The 20,115-nt window shown below is 40.8% G+C and overlaps 2 protein-coding genes across 5 annotated transcripts in view; one reads left to right on the plus strand and one right to left on the minus strand.

Annotated features, from left to right (window-relative positions):
• Positions 1-13,591, plus strand: part of LOC124131964 (cadherin-23-like) — a 61,280-nt gene extending 47,689 nt beyond the window's left edge. For all 4 annotated transcript variants that reach the window (XM_048400863.1, XM_048400862.1, XM_048400864.1 and 1 more), the window contains exons 22-29: positions 269-355; positions 668-736; positions 1,580-1,643; positions 3,076-3,206; positions 3,964-4,001; positions 4,661-4,715; positions 5,273-5,329; positions 8,797-13,591. In XM_048400863.1, the coding sequence (XP_048256820.1) occupies positions 269-355; positions 668-736; positions 1,580-1,643; positions 3,076-3,206; positions 3,964-4,001; positions 4,661-4,715; positions 5,273-5,329; positions 8,797-9,073 (778 nt within the window). In that variant the 3' untranslated portion in view covers positions 9,074-13,591. The remainder of the gene's footprint in view (positions 1-268; positions 356-667; positions 737-1,579; positions 1,644-3,075; positions 3,207-3,963; positions 4,002-4,660; positions 4,716-5,272; positions 5,330-8,796) is intronic.
• A 1,159-nt stretch (positions 13,592-14,750) lies between these two features.
• LOC124133408 (GATA zinc finger domain-containing protein 15-like) lies at positions 14,751-17,822 on the minus strand. The gene is made up of 4 exons (XM_048401019.1): positions 17,614-17,822; positions 16,760-17,203; positions 16,253-16,594; positions 14,751-15,652 (listed from the first exon to the last, which is right to left on the minus strand). Exons 1-4 carry the CDS (start codon positions 17,820-17,822, stop codon positions 14,971-14,973), a joined length of 1,677 nt encoding a protein of 558 aa, XP_048256976.1. The 3' UTR covers positions 14,751-14,970.
• Positions 17,823-20,115: the final 2,293 nt, after the last annotated feature.

Genomic DNA, 20,115 nt, shown 5'->3' on the forward strand with positions numbered 1-20,115 from the left:
GTGGTCTAGTGGCAGAGCGTCCACCAAAAGACGTTAAAAGATGGTACTTGTTGTTACCATGTCTGGCGCTCGGCATTAAGGGGCTGAAACAAGGACTGGTCAAATCGGAATCAGTATAATGTGTCTGAGTGGGGCATTCATGTTAAACTGCAGCATGGTGTCTCAGTGGGCTAGCACTATAAATTGCCATTACTCCTGACTGGTACAAGCAGCCACACACGCACGCACGCACACCTCACCTCACCATAGTTCACATCGTCATTTACAGTGAGCTGGAGCAACTGTTGAAGTACAGGGTCATTGTGGACAAGATAGCAACACACGAGAATCCTGATAAGACAACAGATGATACGAAGTAAGTCATTTCCTTGCCTCCGTTGCATCGCAGTATCTCGAGTCAAACCAGATCTACATATAACACCATTGAACACGTATGTGAGAAGTTTAGAGTAATCTTAAACAAGGTAAAAGTTATTTAGGTTGAACGTATTATCTATTTTGTGTACAAGCAAATATGCAATTAACTGAAAAAATATATATATCAAAGTATGCATTGTCAGACGTACGGGTCTACAGTTATAGATATAACTTTGAAATTCTCCTGCCTACCTACTGTGTGACACTCAGATGGTTGTTAATTCACATGTACCTGGCCGTCATCTTGCAGGACCGACATGTTCGTCCATGCTCTGTACAATGCCACGGGGGAGGTCGTTCCAGCCACGGAACTGTGGAGGTGGGTCAATTGTAATTAATTCCATGGAATGTCATGCTTATTTCTTTAAAGGATAAACAAAATGTTGTGTTTAAGTCCATTGCTATATGTAATTCACTCTTGACTATCAATACAACTATAGTATATATTCCTGTTGCTATCTTGATATTTGATTGCTTTTCAATTCCATCGCCCAAGTAAATGGTGACTATCAGGGTTGAGGTCAATTATTGCAAGTTTGAGGAACTGTCGGAAAGAGTTAAAGATTGTTCGTTTCAAGATAGGCATGCATCTCTAGGCAGCAAGACCCTCTCATTCTATAAACTGAATAAATCTTATATCGTTTGCGAAACATATTGATCAAATATTTAGCATTGTGAATATAGAAGGCTAATAACCAAATGTAGATGTAGACAAATACTCTTGGTATTCAACTTGTTCTTAGGGGTGTTGCTAATATTGATGATGATGCCGTCTAATGTAAACACTATCGTGTAATTGAGGATGAACTTCGTGTTATATACAGTTATCCTCTTTATGCAAGTCGGTGGGAAATGTGTGTCCCAGAGACAGTTAATCATCATTATTTGTGTTCAGAAAGACTGTCAATTATCCAACAATGACACAATGATAACTTTTGCAAAGTTTCTAATGTACGTGTTCTCAACACAAAAAAGCATCAATTAAGTAACTCTCAGATAAATATGATGTAAATGTATTTGTACGATGGGCCAATTGGCCTTTATATACAAATAAATATGTCTGTCTCTCTGTAACTGTCGGATCTCAGGAACATCAAAACTAATTTGTAGTATATTGGTTAAATAATTTCACCTTGGTAGAATCATCTGCTGCTAATTTCAGGGCATTTGACTTCACTGTTGGTGTGGCAGAGTTATTTCAACGGTACAAGGTTACGGAGTCACAGGTAAGACTGGGTCTGCACTCTCTAATGAAGTGTGGTATTCAACTGTAGTACATACACCCCGAACTGTAGTATATACTCATCGAACTGTAGTATATACTCATCGAACTGTAGTACACTCACCGTACTGTATGTAGTACATACTCACCGAACTGTAGTACATACACCCCGAACTAAAGTATATACTCACTGAACTGTAGTATATACTCATCGAGCTGTAGTATATACTCACCGAACTGTAGTATATACTCACCGAACTGTAGTACATACACCCCGAACTAAAGTATATACTTATCGAACTGTAGTATAAACTCACCGAAATGTAGTATATACTTACCGAACTGTAGTACATTCACCGTACTGTATGTAGTACATACTCACCGAACTGTAGTACATACACCCCGAACTAAAGTATATACTCACTGAACTGTAGTATATACTCATCGAGCTGTAGTATATACTCACCGAACTGTAGTACATACACCCCGAACTAAAGTATATACTCACTGAACTGTAGTATATACTCACCGAACTGTAGTATATACTCACAGAACTGTAGTTTATACTCATCGAACTGTAGTATATACTCACCGAACTGTAGTATATACTCATCGAACTGTAGTATATACTCACCGAACTGTAGTATATACTTACCGAACTGTAGTATATACTCACCGAACTGTTGTACATACACCCCGAACTGTAGTATATACTCACTGAACTGTAGTATATACTCATCGAACTGTAGTATATACTCACTGAACTGTAGTTCATACTCACCGAACTGTAGTACATACACCCCGAACTGTAGTATATACTCCCTGAACTTTAGTACATACTCACCGAACTATTGTTACAGTATGTACTCACCGAACTGTAGTACACACTCATCGAACTGTAGTATATACTCACCGAACTGTAGTATATACTCACCGAACTGTAGTATATACTCACCGAACTGTAGTACATACTCACCGGACCTACAATTTTCATGGATCTGTGAAGATCCAGGGTAGAAAAAGTCTTTAGCAACACATGCTTGCCGTAAAAAGCGACTATGCTTGTCGTAAGAGTCGTCTAACGGGGTCGGGTGGTCAGGCTCGCTGACTTGGTTGATGCATGTCATCGTATCCCCATTGTGTGGATTGATGCTAATGATGTCAATACCTGGATCGTCAGGTCCAGACTTGATTATTTACAGACAAACAATAAATCTTCATGGAATGCTTCCACATGAGTGTGTGAGTGAGTGAGTGAGTGAGTGCATCTGTACGTTTTAACCCCTTCCAGCAATAGTTCAGCTGTATCACGCCGGTAGAAACCAGGATTGGTGTCTAATTGTACTGACACTTTGTACTAATTTGGGGATTCGAACCTGGGACCTTCGGCGTGACTACTGTTCACAGTAGTTCTGTTTTCCAATTCCTTTATGCAGCCTGTTGTGGATCAACTGGAAGCCGACGACACGTTGACAAGGACGTTGACAATGACCCTGATTCTCGTTGCCGTCATCCTTACGCTGATTGCCATATCTCTTGCTGTTTCCCTATACTGCATCAGAGGGAAGTGAGTACTCCGCCAGTAGAAAGTTCATTAACAGTTATTAAGTTTGATGATGTTCAACTGTTCTGTCCATCTTGATCCTGCACAGTAAATATAACATACTTTTATTTGGGGCGACGAAGATTAACACGTGACTACTGAGCATGCGTAGTGTTGATTAGAGGCCACTTTGAAAGCCCAGGGTCATGTCCATCTGAGTTTCGTGACGACTGAAGTAAGTCTATGTAGTAGACAAGCGTTTTGGATTTACGACAGTCATGGATCTGTAGTGGCTTAGTGAGACTTTAGCAGTGATCAGTGCGCCGTCGTACAAAACAACCTTAGCGCCATGACTGTCGTAAGTCTGTGTTAAGGTATGGGAGTTACGATCACCTCAGCGCTAAGATCGCTTTGTACAACGGCACCCAGGGTTTGGCCAGGATGATATCTGCCTTGATATCATGTTATGAAGGAGTGGAGACATTTAATTTATCTCGCTTTGGGTTTATCAAACAAATTGACATTTTCCCTGGTATAATTAAAAAAGGTGCCTTAAGTGATATGTAAAAATATCATTTCTGTTGGAAGATGTCACTTTAGCTTCACTTTTTAATTTTAAAAAATATCCCTAGTATAATTACAAAACAAGTGAGTGATACCCCCGGTATGTAAAAATATCATTTCTGTTGGTAGATGTCACTATAGCTTCACCTTTTTAACTCGCTCACACTCGCTCGTGATTACGACACCCATTTGTATAATGATATATGTCACGTGACAGGTACATCCGGCGGCTACGCGCTGAAACCACAGCAGTCAGTAAGTATCACGTTGTCCATGGAGTCGCCACTCTGTGTCGCTGTTGCTCAAAGTGGAAACTGTTTCGGCAGAACATCTAGGATGGTTATTCTCTTGCATTGACAATTTATATTTATTGTTGTTTGTAAATTATAGACTTAAAAATACATGCCACATTCTGCTGACATTCTGTGTCAGGTCACGTACTTCAGAAATATGCTGGCATAGTGATATAAATACATACAGTCAACTACGGTTATAACGAACTCGCTTATAACGAACTGACGGATATAACGAACTTACTTTTTGGTCCCGACTATTTGCTGTAGTTATGCTGTATATATGCTTATAACGAACTACGGTTATAACGAACTAAAATTAGAAGTCCCTTTGAGTTCGTTATAACCGAGGTTTACTGTATTGGTTATATTTAAATGAACATTTATATTTACATTATGTGAAAATAACGAAACCACAGTTGACATGAAGTCTTGTCTGTATTCATGAATACTACATTGGATTATGTGAAGACAATATGTGATATACTTAAACTTAAGATATCCAAATCATTCAGTCACGATGTAGAGTATCATGTAATTGGTCATGTTGCGACATTTGTCACAACAATTATCCCTTTACCTGAGCAACATGTTGTTTTATCCTAATATTTCATTATCCAGGTGTTAATCACATAGAAAAGGAAGCTCCGCCCCCAGGGACGAACCTATACACGGCGTGAGTACAACATTAATGATACAAAAGGACACACTGTTGTACTTCCCTTTATATATTCAATGGTTTGATTTCGGTACCAAGCAGGTTTTGGTATTGAGTAAGTGAGTGAGTTTGGTTTTACGCCGCTTTTAGCAATATTCCAGCAATATCACGGCGGGGGGACACCAGAAATAGGCTTCACACATTGTACCCATGTCGGGAATCGAACCTGGGTCTTCGGCGTGACGAGCGAACGCTTTAACCACTAGTCTACCCGACCGCCCGGTTTTGGTATTGCATCTAAAACCCAGTATTAATGTTTCACACATATATATCCATGATCATATACTGAGAGGCGTCAGCCATGTTCAACTTAAACACGCATCAATCAATTCATGGAACCTCACTGTAGATCTGGAATCCAAACAAGGTTCCATCTTAGCATGATGGCTAACAGCACGCCTTGTGGCCACCGTGAGGGCTGATCAACGGAGTTTAAAATATGTGTTTGTATTACGCTATGATTACTTTATATTCACTAACCGGAGGCATGTATCTTTGTTTTACATTTCTCTCAGGTCAAATCCTGTGTTCATGAAGGAAGGCCTGACGAAACCTCAGTATGAACCAGAAAGGTAGGCCACGTCACGTATTGCTCCATATTGTAGTTAGGCGAATCACGACTACAACGTTCTGTTAGTATAATGGCATCCATTTGCCAATATTGACAGTAGCGGGTGACCTCGCTTAGGTGAACACTACCAAGCTGACTGTCGCTCATTTCCCGATGAACGGGATATATCACGTGATAACGTTGTGAATCGAGCGGAGACATACAGAACTACTTTAGGGGAATTCCTCAGTGTCTAACAATTCAAAATAGGAAAGGCATCATCATATGACAATTTCTTTTAGATTGTGCACATTCCAGCAAAACTAAATCATAAGGGAAAAGGTTTCATGGCTAATGGGGTCAACAGTATACTCCAGTCTACCCTGCTGATGTTTCCAAATATTCAAAGTGTTCAAAACAATACACAGCCCACTGTCTGACAGCGACATCGATACACGTTATGATACAGGCTTTGAAGCCAGACAGATTATGTATATGTCGGGTCACCGAAATGAAGCGTCCATTCGAAGCTACAACAGAGAACACTCGACTTACCAAAAGAAATCACTGAGCTCCACACTGCCGTGTATTGCTTAGGGAAATCTAATCGCGCCGCCTCAAGCGGTAATCCCCGTCATCAGCAGCCGTAGTATGACTCAAACCCAAACCCAAAGTTTACATAACGTTAATATCAATCCATTTTCAGTATCAGCTGGGTCTGGATTTCTTCCAACTCAAACTTTACTGGGTGAAACTTATATGTCATTTTAAACAGCCGTCTTCTCCCGGACATATTTGTTCCGGTTCGTAACAGTCTGACTTCTGTTCTCGCCTTTTGATTGACAGGGTCCTATGAACCTTGTCTGGATCCTATCCTCCGTTGATTGGCTACTGACTTTGTGGGCTTGTCATGTTATATGCATAAATTAAAACAATTACCTGACTCATGGCACGCCAGAGCATGTATTCCTGCACCTGGAATGTTTTTCGATCTCGTCATTTTTGTTTGCTTTGATACATACGACTGTTTTTGGTTAAACTGTTGTAAATAACACACGCTTTCGTTGTAGAATTTAATTATAAGGATTGAATGTGTTTTTTCCGTTTTTTTTAGGTATGAATCGAAAAACCGATGTGCAAACTGCATGAATTCCTACCAAAGTTTCCACATCGGTTTTTTGCACATCGATTCATACCTCAATGAACCGAAACAGTCAATACTTCACACAACTGAGCAAAACTAAATGCTGCATTAATAGTGCAGATCAAGGCTCAATAGGACTAAACTTAGTTTCAACACATAACAGAACTCGAAGGGGCATCGATACGTTTGTTTCCAATCTATAACATGCATTCTGCTGGTTATCATTTCCAGTTAAAGTCCATGTTTAGCAATAATGGCGTTCGAAGAGTGTTCCAGGGTGTTTTGAGTGCAGTTTCCAAAATCAATATGATTTAACAATGGTCAAAACAATTTACGGAGACGCGTGAATAGGAACTGAAATGTACATATTGGCCATTGTATTCAATATACATTCATTTCAAATAAACATGTTCATATTAACATGTTATACGCTTAAAGACTCTAGATGAGATGGGGTGAAATCGGGTTTAACGTCCCGTTCAAGGCTATTTAACATTCATATTTTTGTAAGCATGTGGCTGTTTGTACTAGTTCCATCTTCCAGAGGCAAGGGAGTTAACTGACTGTAAAAACTGGACTTCTGTAGTCAGTTAACTCCCTTGCCTCGGGAAGATGCACTTGTCCGGACTTGTGCCGGTTTTATCCCACCGAGATACCATGCCGCACTTTAACATGGATACCACACTCAGACACAGTATACTGACACCGAGCCAACCCGTACTTGATTTATTCCCTTAATGCCGAGCGCCAGACAGGGTAACAACTAGTACCATCTCTAAACCTATTTTTGTATGACGCGGCTAAGGGATCGAACCACCGACGTTCCGATCTCCGGGCTTCAGGAACAGAGTATCTACAATGAAATGGCAAAGTAGTAACACGAGGTTTTTTAATCATTGTCATGAATTAATACCATTACAGATATTCTTTAATATCAATGTAGGGCCAGCACAAGGTGTGTTGAATGTTCATCGGGAATGATAAAGAGCATGAACTATCCTCAGCCATCTTCCCGAGGCAAGGGCGTTAACTGACTATATAAGTCCAGTTTTCACCCGAGCAGACATAGGCTGGAATTCCGGACTTATAGTTTGGCTGAACTGACGAGTCTATGCATAGTCCAATCAAAATCGCCTAACGAACTGGACATCCGGTTTGTAAACAACATGGATTTCAACGTGCAGATTTCGGTCGACTGAAGGATTTGCAAAGCAAGTGTACCGCCAACTGGGCGTCGACAGATCGTTTGCAAATCTTTTCATGTTTTAATCAAGGTGCTCAAGTGATCTGATGCCCTTCGCGAGGTAATATAAGGCCCGTTAAATTGGAATATACATCTTGATTATCGATCAGATGGTCTTGTCTGGGCGCCGCCATTTTGTTTGAAGCAATTGCAAATGATATGAGAGGTGGAATCCGGTTGGTCAATAGGGGTGACATAGAGGGGACATAACTCATCATAGCCGATGGTGGCGCTAGGATCGAGCCTGGAAATTCCAGCTTAGTTCGGCAAGGGTGGAAACTGTACTTTTATAGTCAGTTAACTCCCTTGCCTCGGGAAGATGTCCTCAGCTAATTGCTGTTTTGTTTTCTCAAGAAATCACCGACAATGTTGAATGATACAACTAATTACTGGCTGAGATACCAGTAATACCAGTTCCCCTTGTACCAAACTGGATTTGTGTGATGAGCTGTGATGCAGGCAGTGGCTATGTTAGGTTAGGATAGTGGTCCTGAACAAGACCGTATACCAATAACATTAGGCCTGCATGGTATGTCAGCAATAAGAAAATTATAAAGCCAAAGTCCTGGATAAGTGTGCCATATACATAACGGTACGTAGAAAGTATTCGATTGTACCGAGTACCTGTGTCAGACATAGGGACAACCCATGTGACCACCGTATGTCATGTGTAAACGTACACGCACGTGCCAACAGGCTTAGGTGACCTGCGGAATGGCAGTCGCATTGATTCCTATGTATATAGTCACCGCCAAAAGAAACGCGAACCACAGAAACATAAGGAGAAGTATGTAAGTTAAGAAGATTAATGACAAAACTAACAATCATTCAAGTGATTTCCAAACTTTAAACGCTAATGGTCAGTCATGGATCTATGACGTTACATGTGAAGCGTTCATGAGCGTCGATTCACACAACATAATAGTATGTACATTTGTGCATTGAACCAATCTAATAGCTCTTGAATATGAGTAAGTCTTCACATATGAACCAATATGTATGGTATTCGCGTTTCTTTTGTATATACATATATGTATGACTGACTACAGAGCTTTTCAATGAACAGCATTTCCACTCAATCTTTATGTTGCATACGTTTCAGTGACGATGACAGCCTGGACAACAACGAAGTTGACAACGACGGGCCTGCTAATATAGAGACTGTTGACGAGCAGGAGGTGACGATGAGGATAGACGAATATGACGCCATGAGGACCATGATACGGAACCCTGCCTTGGACGATGTGCTGAGACATCATGCGGACATGGAGAAGACGAGGGCGAAGGAGGACAAGCAGTCTCTCATTGACGATGATGGCAGTGACGCCGACAGCGGCACCTACACGTCCATACAAGGCCTCCAACAGTCAGACATCTAGATCATATTTGCCTTTAGCAGTCAAACATCTAGTCTCGATGTCATTTGCCTATAACAGTCGTACATCTAACAAAAATAGTATTTGCTTATTAACGTCAGCCTTCTGGACATGATGGTATTGGTTTACAACGGTCAAGACTCTAGATGTTATTTTGAAGATCTACTGAACAAAATTATGACTATAATTCCAACATTCAAAACGACAATCACAGGAATTCCATCATGGTCAGTACTCCACGAGTGATATAAACACTACAGTCCTTCATCACCCGGGACGCCGAAGACCCGGGTTCGATTCCCGACATGGGTACAATATGTGAAGCCTATTTCTAGTGTGCCCCGCCGTGATATTGCTGGAATATTGCTAAAAGCGGCGTAAAACCATACCCACTCACTCACTCATCACCCGGGAATAAATATAGCTGCTATGCTGTGTCGCTGTTGTGTTAAAACAACGGACCGAGCACATCTTTCTTACTTGATGACGTGTACTACACAGCTACAACCTTGTGGCTGTATCCTCAACACGTCGCTGTAATGTCATACAATGACAGGGTTTGCACAACGCTCAACACGTTGCTGTAATGTCATACAATGACAGGGTTTGCACAACACTCAACACGTTGCCGTAATGTCATACAATGACAGGGTTTGCACAACGCTCAACACGTTGCTGTAATGTCATACAATGACAGGGTTTGCACAACGCTCAACACGTTACCGTAATATAATACAATGACAGGGTTTGCACAACGTTCACACACAGCTAGGAGGGTTCAGGCGACGACCCTAATGTACACCCGGCACCATTTCATTAGCTGTTATAATAAACCCACTGCCACTTTTGGATATTGTAATGTAGATAACTCGTAAAAACCTCCTGGTTTTTTTTTTACTTTTCGCTAGTAAGACCTGATGATTTGAGCAGCAGATGGAATTTGGACTCAGTATTTCAAACATCCAAAGTTATAAAGTCTATCACAAGAAGTGAAACTTTTCCATTATGGATGACGGGAATCGAACCTGCAACCCACTGTTTTCCCACTGAGCCACTGGGGCAGGCGATGAGAGATTGTTCAATTTTAGATGTCATGACTTGGTTTTGTCTATGCTGAACGTGTTCTTTCTCTCGCACGCTTTGATCGCATTCATTTTATACCGCGACACACTGTTTCACTCTAAGATATCTTTAAGATTAAGCACTCCTCCTCAGTAATGGCCGAGGAAGTAAGACAATCGGGTATCGGGTATCGGCAGTGTACCCTCTTGCCTCGGTCTTACTTCCTCGACCATAATCTCGTCGTGCTTTATCCTTCACATAATTAGACACACGTAAACACTTCACCGCTGAGGGCCATGTGTATTCCCGGAGCAACGTAGTGCATACAAACATGTAAAGTATTGGCGATGGAAATTCACGGACGAAGACACATACAAATGTATGATCTGATATTGATCTTGCGTTTTATAATTACTCGTCTCAGCCCTTGACCAAAGTTTGCGAAAACTGCTTAATACAATTTATCTATCATATTAAGTCAGGTGATGTTTTCTAGATCCTTCTTATTGTGTTATGACACAAGCGATGCATACCTGCCTCATGGAAATGAATTAAACGGCCTGTTGCTATAGTTTACACGATACAATCGACAGGGAAAAGGATAAAACATGTGCAACTTGAGATGTAAATCATCACGTAACACGCAGTTATCTGACAAAACGACAGATGTGACAAAAGGATATGTGGAAAACATATTCTTAAAGAATACGGCTTACCGAATGCTTATTGCGTAATAACACATACACGAGTAACTTATCGGAGACCGCTTGACAGGCCAAGCTGAACGACGGATTGACTGCAAGCAGCTTTCTTCATCTTGGGAGGATGCAGATCATGGCACGCAGTGCCACACATGTACTGTTATTCTGTTTTTAATTTGCTTGTATCTATTCAGATTTTCTCCTGTCCCTTTTATACAACTGAGTGTTTTTATATTAGTATTTTGTTTAATTTTTGTTACGACATTAGAAAATGCATTTTGTTACTGTATGCAACTGACTTTGTATCGATTTCGGCCTCGCTTGTATTACATGGGGCGGGAATAGTTATGAAATCTCATGAAAACACGTTGAACTTAATAATGAACCATTCCCCCGAATGTCGCCCCGGTGGAATTGCGATTTCCCCTTCATCTGTAGTTATTGAAGATTGCTTTACAGTGTTTAGACAACTTGATTTCAAGTCTTTCAAAGGTATTAAGAATTGACTCACATAAGGAAGAGAATTTATGGATGTCAACTTCTTTATTATGAGGAACACAAGGTTTCGGAGCATATACTACTCCTCATCATAAAGTACCTTCCCTAAGCTTGATTCCGATGTTTAATATTTTAAACCAAGAAATCCATTTCCCTGTAAATGTTCTTATGTAATCATCCAATATGCCGGACATCACGTGTCGTCATAGCAAGAGCATCTACTTGATTTGTCGGACACGTATAAAATGGTAATGAAATATTGATGGCGGTTCGTATCTCATCTAAGTGAGATAACATTAAAAAGATTGTTTGTGTTCTAAATGCAAATTTAGATTCATTATGTTACACGATAGGACACATGTATATGATTTTATACAAAACGTTGATATTGACTGACGTTACAACGAATGAATACGTTTATGTACTATGGGAGAACTGGTATCGTCATCGTTGCTCAGGTATATGTATCTAAAAACTGAATTCACTTGGACAACATCTCACTATTGAACATAATTCTGTGATCAGTCAGATTTGATCAGGACAAGAGAAGAAAGGAACACTAGCATCCATGGCACGTAACGTTGAAACCCTGAAACACTTGAGCTTTTAGCACTAATTGTTTGATAGGCATTACCTAGAAATTGACGGATGACTAAGTAGAGTTAATTTATGGATAACAACTTTATTTACTGTAAAGGCAACGTTTCGGTGTAGATCCGTATACCGTTGTCAAGCAAAGGATCTATACCGGGACGTCGCCTTTACAGTAAATAAAGAAGTTGTTATCCATATATTATCTCTACTTTGTAAAGAGTGTTAGTCAAATAGCCTACATCCCTTTTCTTGAATCCTGCCTACCGATCGATTTGTTGAGTTAAATGTGTATATGTTTCTGTTTCATTTAGTCAATCAGACGTGTACTATCCAGTTAATAGTGATGTATTCACGAGTATTATGTGTACATGTATAGTAATGTCTGAGGCACAATAAAACGGAACCAAAATGCCTATTAAAACAATTTGGTTGTGTTGTAGGTCCACTCCTATGTGGACACGGTTTTTCAAGATATTCTATTTTATGTAAGTCAAACATGTTTGTATGACAGCCAATCTTATAGTTTCATACCAGTTATGCGTATGGAACCTCGTATCAATATTTGTGGATGTTATTCAGCCCGTGGTAGAAAGTAATATCTATGTTAGAAACGAAAGCATTAGACGATAGCATTATTTCTGACAGTAGGTAATTACGGGGTGATTTTCAAAATGAATCGCAAAGGTTAACCCAGAAATCAGTTTGCACAGAGCTAACTTGTAAAGTCGGTAAGTGTCCACAAGATTAATGAATGATCAACAAATTATATTCAAACACTCACTTTCTGGCCTCGAATCGCCATCCTCTCATTTCTATATACAGCCAGCCATCACGAAACTTCTCGAACGATCAAACCTGTTATGTTGGTTAACAACAACCAGGGGCAGACAACTGTAATCACTTCCTGCCGCCGACATCACTCGACATATTACTTGCTCTTCAATCATTCTGTTGCCACTGACAATCACTACAAATCTATCCACAACGGTCTCTACTGTCACATAACATGGTATGAACTCGAATGTTTAATAATCTCCCTTAGAAGCAGCGTTGCGCGTTACAAAAAACGGGGGTTGGGAAGTGTGTTAGACTTCTGTCTGTCAAGGAAACACAAACAGGGGAAAATGCATAATTAACTATCACGTATGATCATAAGATGCTTGGCTGGGACATCTGCCACTCTTGTACATAAAACATGAGTACCAGACAAAGGTTTCATCAATATTAAAGAAATCGTAGACAGAACACGAAATATGTCAATGGTGATTCACAGCTGTCCGTTTCATGTAAGATATATACACGTTTATTTTGTCATCATCATTCCATAAGTTAAGTTGTTTTAAAATCCCAAGTACTCAAGTACAGCTACCATATGTATTGATGCAGTTTGAACAAGTGAATGGTACAATGCATTTTAAATTTAGATTCATGATGAGGATTAAACTGAAGTTAATTTAAGTGTGACATAATCAGATTGTCAGATACGACATATATACTCTTGTTGAATTGCTTTTGGTGTGTGTAAAGTGAGGCTATGTGGACTTGTTTTATTTATTTATGAAAATATGGTTGACACTTTCAATTGAAATGTATTATTCTGTGAAATGAATTGTTACTTGCAACTGTTATTATTATCATCGATGTTGATTAAATGAAAGTGATGAAATAATTGTATTCATGTCATTGAAAACATGAGGGGAATATACATGTCACTGCTTGTGAGTGAGTGAGTGAGTTGGGTTTAACGCCGTTTTTAACAGCATTCCAGTTATATCGCGGTGTGTCAGCTTAATGTGGGAGGAAAGCCCGAAGTGATGCAAGTCTCAGACGTCTATCACTTCGGTGAAACCCACGAGCACGGGTATGGCCATGGTGCTGACAAACCTAGAAACATAATCGGGGCGACCCTAGATTCGAACCCACAATCATAGGTTTCTGGCGTGCTCAAGGCGTGCACAGCAAATCGCGGCGCCAAAGGCGACTGGGCCACCCATGCCCCCGCCACTACTTGTGATTATAAATAGTGGATAAAGACGAGACAGAGGACAGGATGCAGAGAAAACGATCTGTATATACAGAATTACTTACACAAATAGTGTTTTACCAACATATATACATGTACATAGCTTTCAGGCTTGAGAGTCTTGACAAATGGATTTTGGTAAGATAGATGTAGCTTAGGCGTAACTATGCATGAACATCTAAATCAAAGTAAGGAAAAAGGCGATTACTGAGACAAAAACTTACATAGATTAATGTGACAAATCACAAACATTACATTAAAACAGTTGCGAATTTTCAGCGTGAGCCCGTAGCAGTCACAGAGGTGAGATCCGAGTAATGGAATAGGGAGATGTGCAATATTCCTCAAGGCAATGAAGAGGGCTGCTGTTCCACGCACGAGTACTCTATGAAGAACAGTTTCCAGAACATCCGTCTCTCGCGTGGAATGAGAATTCCGTTGATAGAGTTTTCCACCCACAGTTTTCCAGTGCAGTTGCACATACGGCGAGTACACTCTGTCTTGTAGGCTAAACACAAGGTGTTGTGGCATCCTTTATTTGGTATTGGCTTGCATTTTTCACCTTATGTTCCAGCATTAAGTAACTAGATGGTGGTCGAGGTTGTGGTTGTGGTTATGGTGGAGATGTGATCAACTCGATCAAGGTTGTTCACCAGAAACCATCTCATTACAATCACATCTTTTACTCCTCTACGATACTTCTCTGGTTGTTGTGGTTGTGGTTGTAGTGTAGATGTGATCAACTTGGTCAAGGTTGTTCATCAGAAACCATCTCATTACAATCACATCTTTTACTCCTATACGATAATTCTCTGGTTGTTGTGGTTGTAGTTGGTGTTGTAGTAGATTTAGTTGTAGTTGGTATTGCATTGCTTTTGCAGTAGGTGTAGTGATGTAGTGGTAGTGGTAGTGGTAGGTGTTGTTAAAGTGAGCTTTGTTGTGTTTGTGGCAGGCGTTGTTTTGGTTTAAGTAGGTGTTGTAGTTTTCACACGTGATGTGGCAGTAGGCGTTGTGGATGTAGTTTACGTAGGTGTTATCATTGTGGTTGTACTATGTGTTGTAGATATAGGTCTTGTTGTTGTAGATGTAAGTGAAGTAGTTTCAATTGTAGGTGTTGTGGTTGTAGATGTTGTGGTTGTAGATGCTGGTGTTGTGGTTGAAGTTAGTGTGGTAGTTGTAGTTGTAGGTGTTGTGGTTGTAGTTAGTGTGCTAGTTGTAGTTGCAGGTATTGTGGTTGTAGATGTCGTGGTTGTAGTTGGAGGAGTTGTGGTTGAAGTTAGTGTGGCAGTTGTAGTTGCAGGTGTTGTGGTTGTAGTCTGTGCGTTAGTTGTAGTTGCAGGTGGAGTGGTTGTAGTTGCTGGTGTTGTGGTTGTAGTTGCAGGTGTTGTTGTTGTAGCTGTAGGTATTGTGGCTGTAGTAGCAGGAGTTGTGGTTATTGTTGTGTAGGTGTTGTTGTAGTTGCAGGTATAGTGGTTGCAGTTTGTGCGGTAGTTGTAGTTGTAGGTGGAGTGGTTGTAGTTGCTGGTGTTGTGGTTGTAATTAGTGTGGTAGTTGTAGTTGCAGGTGATGTGGTTGTAGTTGCAGGAGTTGTGGTTATAGTTGCAGGAGATGTGGTTGTAGATGTAGGTGTTGTTGTTGTAGTTGTAGGTGTTGTGGTTGTGGTGTGTGTAGTAAGTGTTGCTGTAGTTGTAGTTGCAGGTATTGCTGTAGTTGCAAGTGTTGTGGTTATAGTTGCAGGAGATGTGGTTGTAGATGTAGGTGTTGTTGTTGTAGTTGTAGGTGTTGTGGTTGTGGTGTGTGTAGTAAGTGTTGCTGTAGTTGTAGTTGCAGGTATTGCTGTAGTTGCAAGTGTTGTGGTTATAGTTGCAGGAGATGTGGTTGTAGATGTAGGTGTTGTTGTTGTAGTTGTAGGTGTTGTGGTTGTGGTGTGTGTAGTAAGTGTTGCTGTAGTTGTAGTTGCAGGTATTGCTGTAGTTGCAAGTGTTGTGGTTATAGTTGCTGGTGAAGTGGTTGTAGTTAGTGTAGTAGCTGTAGTTGTAGGTTTTGTGGTTGTAGTTGCAGGGGTCGTTGTAGTTGCAGTTATAGTGGTTGTAGTTTGTTCGGTAGTTATAGTTGTAGGTGGAGTGGTTGTATTTGCTGGTGTTGTGGTTGTTTTTAGTGTGGTAGTTGAAGTTGTAGTTGTAGGTGTTGTGGTTGTAGTTCTAATTATTGTGGTTGTAGGTTGTGTAGTAAGTGTAGCCGTAGTTGTAGTTGCAGGTGTTGTTGTTGTTGTAGGTTTTGTGGTTGAAGTTGCAGGTGTAGTGCTTGTAGTTTGTGTGGTAGGTGTAGTTGCAGGCGATGTGGTTGTAGTTGTAGATGTTGTGGTTGTAGTTGCAGGTGCAGCTTTTGTAGCTGTAGGTGATGTGGGTGTAGTTGCAGGATATGTGGTTGTAGCTGTAGGTGTTGTGGTTGTAGTTGCAGGTGGTGTTGTAGTAGTTGCGAGTATAGTGGTTGTAGTTTGTGCGGTAGTTGTAGTTGCAGATGTAGTGGTTGTAGTTGCAGATGTTGTGGTTGTAGTTGTATTTGTAGGTATAGTGGTTGTGGTGTGTGTAGTAAGTGTTGCTGTAGTTGTAGTTGTTGTTGTAGTTGCAGGAATTGTGGTTGTAGCTGTAGGTATTTTGGTTGTAGTTGCAGGTGGTGTTGTAGTAGTTGCAGGTTTAGTGATTGTAGTTTGTGCGGTAGTTGTAGTTGCAGGTGTAGTGGTTGTAGTTGCAGGTGTTGTGGTTGTAGTTGTATTTGTAGGTGTTGTGGTTGTAGTTGCAGGTGTAGTGCTTGTAGTTTGTGTTGTAGGTGTAGTTGCAGGTGATGTGGTTGTAGTTGTTGATGTTGTGGTTGTAGTTGCAGGTGTAGGGGTTGTAGCTGTAGGTGATGTCGGTGTAGTTGCAGGAATTGTGGTTGTAGCTGTAGGTGTTGTGGTTGTAGTTTGCGTGGTAGTTGTAGTTGCAGGTGGAGTGGTTGTAAATGCTGGTGTTGTGATTGTAGTTACAGGTGGAGTGGTTGTAGATGCTGGTGTTGTGATTGTAGTTGCAGGGGTTGTTATTGTAGTTGCATGTATAGTGGTTGTAGCTGTAGGTGATGTGGGTGTAGTTGCAGGTGATGTGGGTGTAGCTGAAGGTGTTGTGATTGTAGTTGCAGGTATAGTGGTTGTGGTGTGTGTAGTAAGTGTTGCTGTAGTTGTAGGTGTTGTTGTGGTTGCAGGTGCAGTGGTTGTAGTTGCTGGTGTTGTGGTTGAAATTAGTGTGGTAGTTATAGTTGTAGATGTTGTGGTTGTAGTTTGTGTGTTGGTTGTAGTTGCAGATGTTGTGGTTGTAGTTGCAGATGTTGTGGTTGTAGATGTAGGTGTTGTTATTGTAGTTGTAGGGGTTGTGGTTGTGGTGTGTGTAGTAAGTGTAGCTGTATTTTTAGTTGCAGGTGTTGTTGTTGCAAGTGTTGTGGTTGTAGTTGCTGGTGTTGTAGTTGTAGTTTGTTCGGTAGTTATAGTTGCAGGAGTTGTGGTTGTAGCTGTGCTCGTAGAAGCACATGTGGCTGTACTCGGTCTGTTGCGGAACATTGCCAGACAGGACCCAGGAGCTGCAGTCTGTCCATCTGTGGTAGTAAACAGGCGACACCTAACATCAAGAACGAACTTCCAGTCACACTTGGTTGTGAAAGCCTGGCATAGCGGGTCGACCAGACACAACTTGGCACAGTGCAAGGGACTTATGGCGAGCGGTGAGGCGTGAACTTTAGCAGAAAATGACTTGTCCTTGCTGATGTCAATCACAGTCTGTCCTGACGTGTTCCCAAGAAGTATGAAATGGATGAGGCTGATGACCAGGAGACAGATGTATTGCATCTTGGGGGTCAGTTCGAGGGATCCTTACAAAGAACAGTACCTGGTCTTAATCTTTGATCAACCCAATAATAAAAGACGTCACTTCAACTCACATACAGATGTATGGTATGATGCCACTTTTTTCCAATCGGTCAAATACGTTTACTTCTTGCACAAGTATGTCTTTTAACCTCCACGGTTTTCTTGTGGTTGAGTTGCCAAGCAATTCCAGTTTAAGTTCATCAACAATCACAGAACAATATTGAAAATATGCCACAAGTGGCGTCGTCGTGGTATTCACACAATCCTTTGAAACTCCCGACTCTTTCGCGAATACGTTACGTTTGGAACAACTATTCACAAAGTCTTCTCCAGTTGCTGTATCACCGTGTACCCTCCTGCCGTCTATGCATCTAGTGTGTATATTACACATACTCTGGTACAAGTCGATGGAATGAACTAGCTATACGTTTCATGGTGATATACAAATTCAATAAAGGCTGGAGGACTCTCTCTCTATGCACCTAATGCCTTACTTTGGACAAAACCAGTGTTCAATGAATCAATGAAGGGTGAGCATTGATTGCATGGCATTGCTTCTTGGAACAAAACATAGAAATGCATACACGTGGATTCAATGCCATCAGTGCGCTACAAACCTTTACAGGACACTTGTGTTAACATTAAACATATATTTCTATTTGCAGACATGTATATAACACATACAGTACTTCTCATAAGTACATGCCACTGATGCGATACAGTTTTGCGATAATATCAAGGCCCAGTCTTGATCGTACCGCGGTCGTATTGTGAACCTGTGTTGAATCTGCCTGTCGCGATACTAGAACCGTGTAGTCGTCGTACCATGATGGTATTGTGGTCGTGTGCTGATCGTACCTATCGTGATGGAATTATGGCCCTGTAATGATCACACCATGGTGATATTGTGGTCCTGTAGTGATCGTATTGTGATGGCATTGTGGCCCTGTAATGATCACACCATGGTGATATTGTGGTCCTGTAATGATCACACCATGATTGTATTGTGGCCCTGTAATGATCACACCATGATGGTATTGTGGCCCTGTAATGATCACACCATGATGGTATTGTGGTCCTGTAATGATCACACCATGATGGTATTGTGGCCCTGTAATGATCGTCCCGTGATTGTATTGTGGTCCTGTAATGATCACACCATGGTGATATTGTGGTCCTGTAGTGATCGTATTGTGATGGCATTGTGGCCCTGTCCTGATCGTACCATTATCATAACGTGTTTGTACACTTAACCGAGCCTGCAGCAATTATTACTTTGTTTTTTTTAAGTTTGGCTTCGATAAAATCGTGCTTGAAATTTGAATGACATGTTCTGCAAAACTCTGTGTTTGCAATCAAATGATTGATTATTATGTTGTTTATTGACCACCAAAGTCAAATCTACTAGATACATTCCTCATGGAGTTCAGTAAATTAAGCGATAGACCTAAGAGTGGAAAGTTACTTATCTGCGGCGATTTCAACATTTCAACATGGTGACAAAACAAGTGATGTAATTACACAGGAACTGAAACCTTTTTTTTTTACTTTAGAAAGTGATGAGAAGTCATCCTTAACTTTTCAACACACCAACACAATTGCAATCAATCAATCATTTTATTCAGTAAAAACGGCCTTAGGCCCATGTACATAAAATAGCAGCCAAGCAGGAGCATCGAAGATTAGAAAGACAGATGCGCAAATCTTCACTTCCTGTCCATCGCCAGATGCTTGCCATACAGAGAAACATTGTAAACACGAAGAGGAAAAGAGGAAACATTTCACATCAATGACAAACAATACATAAGATGACAAAACTGAGATTTTGGTCATCAATTCAAAACAAATGCTGCCAAAGATTCAACTTTTCCATATAAGGAGTGGGGACAGTATTGTTTAACCAAACAGTCACGCAAGAAATCTAGACGGGATTATCCATCATGTCGCTGAAGATATTGTGTTTGTGCCAAGGCTTGGCATCCACTGACAATGTGTTGGCCAACCTCATAAAATCCATTGCATAATCTACATTTTATATTTACAGTTTCATGTAAAATCCCACATTGACGGTTTCGAGTGGGAACAGAAAGCCTTCTGTTTCATTTTTCAGGACAGTCGACTTCATCCAAGCGAGGGGTAGACTAGTGGTTAAAGCGTTCGCTCTTCACGCTGAAGACCCGGGTTCGATTCGCCACATGAACAATGTGTGAAGCCCATTTCCGGTGTCCCCCCGCCGTGACATTGCTGGAATATTGGTAAAAGCGGCGTTAAA

The sequence above is a fragment of the Haliotis rufescens genome, unplaced genomic scaffold, assembly GCF_023055435.1.
Source record: "Haliotis rufescens isolate VD_foot unplaced genomic scaffold, xgHalRufe1.0.p SCAF_20, whole genome shotgun sequence".
In the NCBI taxonomy this organism is placed as follows: domain Eukaryota; kingdom Metazoa; phylum Mollusca; class Gastropoda; order Lepetellida; family Haliotidae; genus Haliotis; species Haliotis rufescens.

Bases quoted from the DNA above. Each gene is read 5' to 3' on its own strand.
- LOC124133408 (XM_048401019.1), bottom strand. From the start codon at position 17,822: ATGCAATACATCTGTCTCCTGGTCATCAGCCTCATCCATTTCATACTT. The intron at 17,204-17,613 runs GTTCGTTCTTGA...CCACAACACCAG, and splicing joins ACAACCAAGTGTGACTGGAA to CAACTACAACCACTGCACCT. The intron at 16,595-16,759 runs GCACTACACCTG...AAATACCTACAG, and splicing joins ACCTACAACACAAACTACAA to CTACAACCACAATTCCTGCA.